The sequence below is a fragment of the Lactuca sativa genome, chromosome 2, assembly GCF_002870075.4.
Source record: "Lactuca sativa cultivar Salinas chromosome 2, Lsat_Salinas_v11, whole genome shotgun sequence".
NCBI lineage: Eukaryota > Viridiplantae > Streptophyta > Magnoliopsida > Asterales > Asteraceae > Lactuca > Lactuca sativa.
Window position 1 is genome coordinate 182,334,403 of NC_056624.2, and position 12,633 is coordinate 182,347,035.

Consider the following 12,633-nt stretch of genomic DNA (forward strand, 5'->3'; position numbering starts at 1 on the left):
TTATTGTTATTGTTATTGTTGTTGGTGTTATTATTATTATTATTATTATTATTATTATTATTATTATTATTGTTGTTGTTGTTGTTGTTGTTGTTGTTGTTGTTGTTGTTGTTGTTGTTGTTGTTGTTGTTGTTGTTGTTGTTGTTGTTAGGACTTTTCTGCAAACAAAGAACATACACTGATTAGGGCAGAAAGCTAATTACATAGTCGTTGGTGAAGCCAGGATTGAGGTAGATAACATAAGCATGTTAAAAATGATGAGATTTATCTAGAAAAAGAGTTGTCTGCCTTGGGCTTAGTGATCAAGAGAAGAGACCAATGAAGAAACTAAAAATGAAGGATAAATCACCAAAAAGATCAATGTGTTGCCAATCGAGCTAACAATACAAATATCATATGCATTTTAAACAACTTTGATGATTTTTAATATACTATTGTCCAAAGACTCCATATTTGGCATATAAACGGCCTCATATTGCCATGGTGCCACCACCCTCTGTGTCACAAAACCTCATCTACCCAATCCATGTCACCTTTGTTCTACAGTCATTGCCACCATAGACAGAGAAACACATGCACTTTTTGGTTGGATAATTACAGACTTGTCAAACTGGTTAAAAAACTAATAAAATGGAACTTGTGAATAACGAATAAATGGTGGTCATTGTGGTAATTAATAGAAAATTTTAATAAATAGTGAACAAGCAAAACAAAAGCTAGATAAACAGATTAAATGTTTTAATGTTTTATGCTTATAATGTTGATTTGAAGTAGAATGATATTAAATTACTTTAGAAACAAAGTGAAGTAGGGAATGTCATTAGACTATTAACAACAACAAGAAGACTGTACATAGTAACAACTAGATACCACATTTATATTAAGGTCATCATTGATCTTATATTTTTATATGTTTTTGCGTTCATAGTAAAAGAAGTTACCATACTACACATGATCAGGCCATATAATAGAGCTCATTCTACTGATTAAGATCATCAAATATAAAGCAGGTAATTTTACATAGGTTATCTTAATAATAATAATAATAATAATAATAATAATAATAATAATAATAATAATAATAAGGGATTTGTTTGCAGAAAAGTCATAATATTTTTTTATAGAAAAGTCCCAATATTTTGGGTTAGTTTACAAAATAGTCTCAAATTAATTTGGTACCGGTTTCAACCGGTCAAAAATGGTCAAACTGCAATTTTTTCCGGTTTTTAGGACTTTTTTGTTCAAAAAAAATCTTGGGACTAAAGTGTAACTTTTCCGTAAATATTGAGACTTTTCTGACAATTTCCCTCTTTTTGAAGATCCATCTACAACCTAATGGTTTTGAACCTGGAGGTAGATCAGATAATGCCCAAGTGTTGTTTTCAAGGATTGGTGACATTTCATCATCCACAGCTTCCTTCCAAAATGTAACATCCTGAGACTTCATTGCCTCCTTAAAGGTTTTTGGATAATCCTCAACACTGATACAATAAAAGTGTTTTGATCCATGTTCATCCCTTGAACTTTCCACCGAATATATCCGGTGATTTGAGTTAAGATCTCTATTAAGGATTCTTTGGCTTCTCCAAAGAGGTACCACCCTTTCCACTTCATCAGAAAACTAATCATCAAGCTCAGACTCAACATTTGAAATTTTAGGATCTGCCCTTTGGGTTGTAGAATCGGCCCTTCGGGTATCAGAGTCATATTGGCTTTCCAGGTCTCTAGACCTTGCAACTGATGAAAACCTACTTTCATCAAATAGTCCATGATATTTTCCTAAAACAACGGTGATTGGTAGAGGACGTTTAAATCATTGTTCGAATCGGATACACCATATAATTCATGCCAAAACCATAAATCTTGTGTTGCCACCATTTCTAGTATCATGTTGGATACTAATGATTACCCCCTCGTGTATTGGCCTCTCAATTTTGTTGGACAATTCCTCCAATTCAAATGTGTGCAATTAATGCTACCAAGAATTTCCAGGGAATCCATGTTTGGCTTCGTGTGCTTCGTACAAAAGTTGAATGTCAGTGAGTGTTGGACGACATAATTTTCCGACCTTATACAGTTGGATAACACCATAACATAATTTTTGAAGACTTTCATGTGAAGTTCTTTCTTATATATTCATATACTCATCAAATGAGTCCAAGATGCTTCTGTATGCTATTTGACGTATTGTTGAGGTTCATTTTTGTAGCGCACTGAAACTTTTCTCATTTCTTGCATTTCATATTGTTTAAAAAATGATAATTCTTCTTCATGTCACCAACAAGTCACATAAACAAATGTTTGCTCGTTAGCAAAGGTTGAATCACTAGCAAAGAAATCTCAAATTAGTAGTTATTCAACCTCTAGACGATCTATGTTGATTGTGTTTCTCATATGAATGTTGCTTGAACTCGCATTATTCTAAAACATAACTTGTGTAGTACGAGATAATGCAACTAACAAATTAGTGTTGCTAGGTTCATCATCGGATGGAGATGAACTTTAGGGATTATTTTTCATTACTATTTTTTCGGATGTTTTAATTCATTTTGTTGAAAGGTTATAGAAAGAAAATAAATGTTACTCAAGAAGGTTGGAATAGAATTGTGAGAAAATAAAACGAAGTTGATATAGATTGAAATAAAATTGAATTGAGGTTTGACGGGTATATATAAGTAAAAAAAATTCTACTATATTTTAATTTTATGTTAAATAAAAAATTTATAATAAAAGAACTATTTTAAGTAGTTTTTAACTTTTAGTTTTTATATAAGTTTATATATCTTTAAAACCTAATAGTTATTTTTACCGTACAAAAAAAAATACCTTTAATTTTATTAAAAACAATTGTTTGTTATCTAATTAATATTTTTAAATGCAGTGATTAATTAGAAATCGAATGATTTTTATATTATTTTATTCATTTAACCCAAACAAATGGTTTTAAAGATTTTAAAAGACAAAATTACAAAAGTATCCTTATGGTTTGCTAAAAGTCATAAAGTCGGTCCCTGCTAATTTTTTTTAATGCAAATGGTCCTTATGGTTTGCAAAACTTGCACAGATTGTCCTTTTTATTAACTCCGTAAGTATTCAACCGTTAGGATAAGGTCATTTTTGTCTTTTCAGGTATAAAGAAACTAAATTGGTAATAATTGGTAAACCACATGAAGCATTTTTGAAGTTTGTTTGAAAAAAAAAAATTGGCTTAATGAAAGGGGAGGACTTGAACTACATTCATATTTGGTTTATAATTTCCAAATACTAGTTTATATAATAAGTTAATAACTAGTATTTGGCTTATAATTTCCAAAGTTTATATAATAACGAAACGTTAAAACATAAACATTAAATAAATTATAAAAAACATTTTTTACATATTTGTTTTAAATAAAACAAATTGTATTTTAATTGTATTATAAAAAAATTACAAACAATTTGTATGTATTTTTATGTATTTATTTTACATAAAATGTATTTTTTTTTTTTACTTTAAAAAATACGTTTTCGTAAAATATTTTTTTATATCTTTAAAAAATATGTTTTCGTATTAAAATTATGTTTTCGTAAAATATTTTTTTACGTCTTTAAAAAATACGTGTTCGTATAATAATAATTAACACCGATTTTAAAACTATCGATCCAAAAGAATTTATATATTTTTTATGTCATGAGTAGTGTTAATTATTATTATTTACGAAAACATATTTTTTATACGAAAACGTATTTTTTAAAGATATAATTTTTTTTTTACGAAAACGTATTTTTTATACGAAGTCGTATTTTTTAAAGAAAAAAAAAATACATTTTATGTAAAATAAATACATAAAAATACATACAAATTATTTATAATTTTTTTTATTATACAATTAAAATACATTTTGTTTTATTTAAAAAAATATATGTAAAAAATGTTTTTTGTAATTTATTTATTGTTTATGTTTTAACGTTTTCGTTATTATATAAATTACTATTTGGAAAATATAAACCAGGTGTACATGTAGCTCCACTGGTTAAAGCTTTGGCTGGAGGTCTCAGGTTCGAGCCCTCCCCCCATCCTTCAGCCAAAAATTCACTTTTTCAAACAAATTTCAAAAATGGTTTGTATGGTTTACTAAATATTACGAATTTAGTCCCTTTATACCTGAGAAGATGAAAATGCCCTTACCTAACCTGAGAAGATGAAAATGCCCTTACCTAACGGCTGAATAATAACGGAGTTAGTAAAAATGGTCATATGTCCAAGTTTTGCAAATCACAAGGACCATTTGCATAAAAAAATTATGAGGGACTGACTTTGTGGCTTTTAACAAACCAAAGGGACCATTTTTGTCATTTTAAAAGGTTTTTATGATGGCAAAACCTTGTCTTCCACCTCCGACTACAATGCAAATCAAATAATTTGCAGAAAGGTGAGATGGACCAATATACGAAAACGATGGTAATGGCAGGTAATATTGAACACAGAGAAAATCAAGAGGAATTGTTTGGCGAATGTTTGCCGCATTTCCAACTTCTTCTCTCCCACCTCCGATTATCTCGCCACACATAAATCCCAAAACTAGTCGTCCACGAAATTAAATTATTGGAATTAGACGAGGTTCGTTGTTTAGGGATTGTATCGATTTTTAGCAAATTTCTTCCTCTGGTCCCTCTTATTGAAGGGACCATTGTCCGACTTTCACCAGTTTGAGGCCCGATTCTCCCTTCGTCGGGTCCATCTGGGTCTCCCCAAAATCTGTCAATTCGTTGATGGGTTTTGGGGGTGAATCTAAATGGGTTGTATCAGTTCAAAACATGTTGTCATCGCTACTCTTTCCCCTATTCATGATTCTTCGCTGACCCTTGCTGATGATGATAAAGCCGCCAGGCGTTTTCCGAATCCTAATCAGAATCAGGATTATGGACAAGGGAAGTTTAAACAGGAGACAGAAGACGACGACGATGATGATAAGATCAGTAATGACGATGATCCCGTCGGTGATGTTGTCGTGCAACATTCTCCCAAAAAGCCTGCTTTTTCATTAAGCACGAGATTTGGAAGATCGACTGTAGCAGAACATGTCGCCGCCGGTTGGCCCGCCTGGCTTAGCGCCGTCGCTGGTGAAGCCATTGATGGTTGGGTTCCACAAAAATCCGATAACTTCGAGAGATTTGAAAAGGTAATAATATACCATTTCAGTTTCTTACGTTCGCAAACATTTATACACTCATCTTCTTTCTTCACATCTAGATTGGACAAGGAACATACAGTAGTGTCTATCGTGCACGCGATCTCAGAAGTGGTAAAATGATGGCGCTGAAGAAGGTTCGATTCGACAATTTCCAACCTGAAAGCGTGAGATTCATGGCTCGTGAAATCTCAATCCTTCGAAGGCTTGATCATCAAAATGTCATGAAATTGGAGGGAATAATCACGTCACGTTTGTCGTGTAACATTTACCTTGTCTTTGAGTATATGGAACATGATCTTGCAGGACTTATATCATCCCCCGACATCAGATTCACCGAATCCCAGATCAAATGCTACATGCGGCAACTGTTGAAAGGAATCGAGCACTGTCACTCACGAGGAATCCTCCATCGTGACATTAAAACATCAAACATTTTGGTGGATAACAATGGAAGATTGAAGATTGCAGATTTCGGTCTTGCCAATTTTGCAGCAAGCAGGCAGCCATTAACGAGTCGTGTAGTGACATTGTGGTATCGTCCTCCTGAGCTTCTTTTAGGGTCATCAAATTATGGAACCAATGTCGATATGTGGAGCGTGGGATGTGTTTTTGCTGAACTTTTTATCGGTCGACCCATCTTAAAAGGGAGAACAGAGGTAATAAGGATTCAAAATCTTGACTTTATACTTGCGATTTGTTTGTTTGATTGGGTAGCCAAACCACATTGCAGGTTGAACAATTGCATAAAATATTCATGCTTTGTGGCAATCCACCAGATGAGTTTTGGAAAAATTCGTCACTTACTCTTGCAACAATGTTTAAACCCCGACATGCTTATGAAAGCTCTCTTAGGGAAAGGTGTAACGAACTCCCGAAATCTGCCGTCAACCTAATCGCGTCTTTCCTTTCTGTTGAACCAGAAAAACGTATGACTGCTACTTCCGCTCTTCAATCTGAGGTAACATTTATGAATTCGTCTTCTTCTCTTAATTCTATACCTAAAATCTCATATCTTGCTTTAATGTTTTGTTCATCTTCAGTACTTTCATTCGAGACCTTACGCCTGTGATCCAACAAGCTTGCCAACGTACCCACCCAGCAAGGAGATCGATGCGAAATTTCGAGAGGAAGCAAACAGGTGAGTCTCCTCCTTTATCTGTTAACTTAGATCTTATAAAATATAGATAAATTTTAACTTGAAGAACCCTAAATTTCAGAAAGAATGCTAGTGGCAGAATAAGGGCATCTGGGGGATCGAGAAATGTGAGAAGAGGCCGACAAAGTACTTTGTCTAAAGTTGTTCAATCAGAGGTTTCTTTCTTTCTCCCACGCCATTGTTATTCCTTTGAGTTTTTTAACATTTCTAAGTTGATTTATGGAATTCCAGGCTCGACGAACTGGTTATTTGAATGGATCTAGAGCATCAGCTGATAATCTTGACACGGTATCGGACGTTTCACAAACCGCCGATGTATCTGAATCTGACACCATTTGTTCGCTGCCTCCACGAGCGACCTCATCACATGGAAGCCTTGGTGGCTGGTCAACAAAAAGACGAAAGCATGTCAGTTTTGTGACCCCAACGAGTCAAGATGTTCGTTCATTTGAGCCCATCTATGAGCAAGATCTATCATCAACATCATCTGTAAGTCAACTTTCGATCAGGAAGAATCGATTTGGAATCCTTGATGTTGAATGTTGGTGTATCTGCAGGATCATCAAGAACAAGAAGAAGAAACGAAACGATACTCGGGTCCTATGCTACGTCACGCACATACAACCAATGGGAGACAAGAAGGTAACACTCGCAATGGTGTTCATAAATCGCGATTTTCAAGAGGTAAATGAAAAATCCCATTCGGCTCCAGTTTTACCCGGTTTGCATATTTTCATTTTGTTTTGTTTTGGGTGTTGTAGACGCAGAGTTATTATTATGTGAAAGGGGGGAAGATGAAGGTCAAACAAAACATGTTGATCCTTTCTGATACAGTGCTATTGTACCATGTGCTTGGATCATTGTGCTGTAGAATGAAGGGAGAAATAGAATTATTTTTTCATTGATTTCATAAATTTGGTATCCTTTATTCCATTCACTTTACCCTTTTCTTTTTTGTAACTTTCTTCTCGTTGTTGCTACTTGCTAACGATATATTCCAACTCTTCTTTTAACATGAATATAAGTGCAAATACAGAAAAGAAATGATTTTAGTTAAGGGTTTAGGTTTATTTAGTCATCAAATTTTTCTAAATGTTTTATTCTGGTCATTATATTTTGTTTAAGCCAGCATTGATCATTGAACTTGTTTATTTTTTGTCATTTTGGTCACTATTTAATAGTCGGTTTATAACATTGTCAGTGTTATAACGAGTCATTGAACTTTTCTTGGTGATTTATTTTAATCATTATATTTTGTTTAAGCTACCATTGATTACTAAATTTTTTTAACAACTCTATTTTTTATAATCATTTATAAAAAAATTAAAGAAAACTACAAACTTTTTTTTTCTATTTCTCCACAACTAAACTTTGTTATATCAATTATTTTAGAGTCATTATATGAATAATCATTGTGATCATGAGCATGCATGTTTAATGTTTTCAACTGCTTCATACAAAACATACTCTTTATGTATTGAAGGATGATCGAGTCCCCTAATTTGGGCTTTTAGAAGTAGAATTATTAGTGTTTTCAGTTAATTCATAAATATCGAAATATTTTTTGCTTTGGGCCACCCGATACGGAGACTTTCCACGAGGTTAACTAACGTAAAACTGATTATCAATGATAATTTGGTGCATTTCTACCGGTGACAAGAGTGATGCGACGGATAACTATAAAATAGTCTTTTTATTAAAAAAGTTAAAGACTAAATGTACACTTTACCTTAACTCACAAGGATTATTTATATAATTCACTCTAAATAATTGATGAAACAAGTTTAGTTGTGGAGAAAAATGAAAAAATAGTTTTTTTTTTTTTTTTTTTTTTTTTTTTTTGTTGTTGTTGTAAATGATAATAAAAAAATAGAGTGATTAAAATGAAAAAAAATAATAATAAACAAATTCAGTGACCAATGGTAGTTTAAACAAAATGTAATGATTAAAATAAAACACCCATAAAAGTTCAATGACTAATTATAACATCGACAACATCGTTTAGTATTAGACATCTGTTATACCTGGTTAGAGTGACAAAAAATGAATAAAGTAAACGAGTTCAATAACCAATAATAATTTAAACAAAGTAAAATGATCAAAATAAAACACCTATAAAATGAGTTTTTTACTAAAAGGTAGCGGTTAAGAAAAATATTTACCAAAATATAGTACTTTTAAAATTATTTCCCATTTAATTGTACTTAAATAAAATAAATGAAATCATGTTAATTGTCTTTTGATGCTCACATTACTTGCAAAACCATTTGGCAACCCTTAGCACCGCTGCAAACCCCTACTGTGCATGAGTGCGCATACATCCATTGAACCTACCACAACCACATTTTCCCTGCTTCAACGATTGAAGTCTACTGGTTTTTTATTTTTTTCATAACAAGCATTGCCAGTAATACCTAGTCTACATGTTGTGTTGTGCAGTGTTTACACTTATGACACGATCACTGTCCGACATCGTCAACTCCAAAACATTGCTGAAATTCTCCCCAAACCACACTGCGGATGAACCTCTACATCCGCCTTGCCACCGACTAACCCATTCATAACCCTCGGTATCATCTGTTAAACAACCCCTCCCCCTCCAAATTTCCAAGTTATATGACATTGATTGAACGACCAATGTTTGAAACAAATATATACGAGAAATGTTTTGGCACAAGATCTATGAACGTGGTGCATTTCCAACAATTTCTTTTTCGATTTCCAAATTGTTTGGTTGTATTCATATTCCAATGAGCAAACCAAGTTCGCAGCCGGAAGAATCTGAATCTGTCAATATATTTAATTCGTGTTTGGTTGTTTTTATTTATGACCGTTTATGTTTGTTTTCATTTTCTAGCGAGCAAACAAGCGAAAGAGAAATCTTTTTATAATGTTTTGAAATTATCTTGTTGGTCATCATTTTCCGGCGACAAATGCGAGAAAAAGGAGCGGTGGGGAGGCGCATAATTAATTTCTTATATTTTTGGTATAAAAGGGATAGGTCCACATGAGTTTTAAAATTTTACAATGTTTTAGTAAATAAATTTAAAAGTACTGTAGATATGTAAATACTTTTAAAAAACACAATGCTCTTGTACAAAACTCCCTAGAAAAGTTCAATGACTAAAAATGACTTAAACTCTCTAGTTAACTATCTATTAGTTGATAGTTGTTGCATCACTTTACAAATAGTTGAAAATTTACATTAGTATCCCATTGATCACTTGCCTTTAGACATTTTATCTTTTGACAACTAAAAGCAACTCCAATGGAACACTAAAACACCATTTTAGAAGCCAAAAAAGTGGCTATTTGACTCCAACCAACCTCTAAAAAAAACACCATTTTAGTGTGTGGAATAACTTTAGACACCAAATATAAATGTCAAAATACATTGCATTTAAAAGCCACCTTTTTAGTGTGTGATTGGATTGAAAATACAATTTTAATATGTAAACATCACCATTTTAGTGTTTTATCATTGAAGTTGGTCTAAGAGATAGGATTGTATTTCTATTATAACCCTTTTAAAATATGTTTCTAAGGCTCTAATAAACCCTCTAGCCATGCCCATATATAACATTGTTGTCCAAGCTCCGAAATAACATCCCATACATATAAAACGTTATTTCCCCTCTACTCATTCAACCTTTCATACTTATTTAAGTACCAAATGACCCTCTCTCTCTCCCATTATACAAAACTTCAGTATGTAATGACATTTCATCTCGTGATTCGCTATCGGTATCTGAATCACACTTGAAGATTGGAAGATCAATACGAATATAACGATGTATTGTCTAGTCAATCATCTTGAAAGGTTTTCAGATTATTTCATAAATCTTATCTTCGTGGATGAAAATTATAAGTTTACATGTTACTTTTCAATAGAAAATTCCAAAGTTTGTGTCTATATCTCATTTCTTTAAAGCACAATCCAAATTTCAAAGTTCTGTTCATAAATGTCAAATTTAAAACCCAAGATCTGTTTCAAAGCCTAATTTTATTCCAAATTTGTTTTACTTTTAAAAAAAACTTACAAATTTTCAGATAGTTTTAACGCCACAAGAAATTTGCAAATAGTCATTTTTGTTAATGACTTTTCAAAAAACAACAAAAAATTAGGCAATTAAGCAAAATATCCAACCAAATCGTAGATGGATATGGGGCCAAATCGCATATGGAAGTCTATCATACAAGTCATTAATGAATGAAGTGTGCATAAAAGACTTGTACATTCATAGATAGACTTTCATCTGTGATTTTGACCGATGCTAGTATTTATACCTTTTTTTTTTGGGAAACCCTTATTTTTCCATCCCCTAAGTTCGAAAAACGCTCTCAGGTTCCTAAGTTCGAAAAACCAACACAAAATTTCTAAAGAGAACCAAAACAAAATGTCTAAAGAAATAACTAATAAGTTATACATTTTTGCTTCTTTTTATATAAAATATACTCATATGTTATGAATTTATAGTCAACCTTACCAATTTCATAGTCAAACATAAGTTAAAAAAAAAAAGGTAAAATAGCATATGGGAAGAGAGCAGATTACAAATGGAAAACAATCCATCTACAATTTGGTGGAGAGAAATGAGTTTTTATCAAAAAAAAAGTCTCAAACTTTTGGAAAAAAATTCAATTTAGTCCCGAATATATATATATATATATATATATATATATATATATATATATATATATATATATATATATATATATATATATATATATATATATATATATATATATATATATAATAAAAACCCAAGAAACCGACTAATTCTTACACTTTAATCATTTTTAACCCATTTAGGCGGGTGACATGGCACTCCACCTTGGAACCCCTATTGATGTGGCAGGCTGAAACGTAATGTCACGTCAAATCCTTTCTGACTAATAAAAGAAATCAGATTTTTTTTGAAAATGCAGAGAGAAAGAATCGAACATATGTCCCCCGTAGAACAAAGCCAACTAAATACCAAGATTTAGCCAAATGTTTCATTTGATTTTAATCCTTCACTCCTATATATATTTATTAAATACCAAAGTTTTTAAATTTTAAAAACCGTACAAAATAATGATTCGATCCTTGGTCACTTGGGAATTACATGATTTTCTTCCATTGGTATCATATATAACTATTATTATTATTATTATTATTATTATTATTATTATTATTATTAGAAGCGGAAATCATTAAAAAAATCGTCTTTATTATTATTATTAAATAAATAAATATATAAATACATTTTAAAGACATATTTATATGTAAAAAAAACATATAAATGTAATAAATACATAAAGAAAACGTATTTATATCTTTTTATACTTTAAAAAGCGTTTTTAAACATTGTTTTTCCTATTAAACATATTTTTTTTCTAATTAAACGTATTTATTTGTAATATTTATAAGTAAGATTACAAATACATTTAATTGGAAGAACAAAGTTTAAAAGTATTTGTAATCTTATTTATAAATATTATAAATAAATACGTTTAATCGGAAAAAAAAAAGTTTAAAAATGCTTTTAAAGTCTAAAAAGATATGAATGCATTTTCTTTATGTATTTATTACATTTATATGTTTATTTTATGTATAAATATGTATTTATATGTTTATTTATTTAATAGTATTGATAAAAATGAATTTAATTTTTTTTAATGATTGTTGCTTATAATAATAACAATAATAACAATAATAACAATAATAATAATAATAATAATAATAATAATAATAATAATAATAATAATAATAATAATAATAATAATAATAATAATAATAATAATAATAATAATAATAATAATAATAATAATAATAATAATAATAATAATAATAATAATAATAATAATAATAATAATAATAATAATAATAATAATAATAATAATAATAATAATAATAATAATAATAATAATAATAATAATAATAATAATAATAATAATAATAATAATAATAATAATAATAATAATAATAATAATAATAATAATAATAATAATAATAATAATAATAATAATAATAATAATAATAATAATAATAATAATAATAATAATAATAATAATAATAATAATAATAATAATAATAATAATAATAATAATAATAATAATAATAATAATAATAATAATAATAATAATAATAATAATAATAATAATAATAATAATAATAATAATAATAATAATAATAATAATAATAATAATAATAATAATAATAATAATAATAATAATAATAATAATAATAATAATAATAATAATAATAATAATAATAATAATAATAATAATAATAATAATAATAATAATAATAATAATAAT

General features: G+C 29.7%; 1 protein-coding gene across 1 annotated transcript; it reads left to right on the forward strand.

Annotated features, from left to right (window-relative positions):
• Positions 1 to 4,381: 4,381 nt before the first annotated feature.
• Positions 4,382 to 7,345, forward strand: LOC111920054 (probable serine/threonine-protein kinase At1g54610). Its single transcript, XM_023915628.3, has 8 exons — positions 4,382 to 5,162; positions 5,234 to 5,830; positions 5,905 to 6,132; positions 6,215 to 6,312; positions 6,392 to 6,485; positions 6,562 to 6,819; positions 6,888 to 7,014; positions 7,092 to 7,345. Exons 1-8 carry the CDS (start codon positions 4,776 to 4,778, stop codon positions 7,157 to 7,159), a joined length of 1,857 nt encoding a protein of 618 aa, XP_023771396.1. The 5' UTR covers positions 4,382 to 4,775; the 3' UTR covers positions 7,160 to 7,345.
• Positions 7,346 to 12,633: the final 5,288 nt, after the last annotated feature.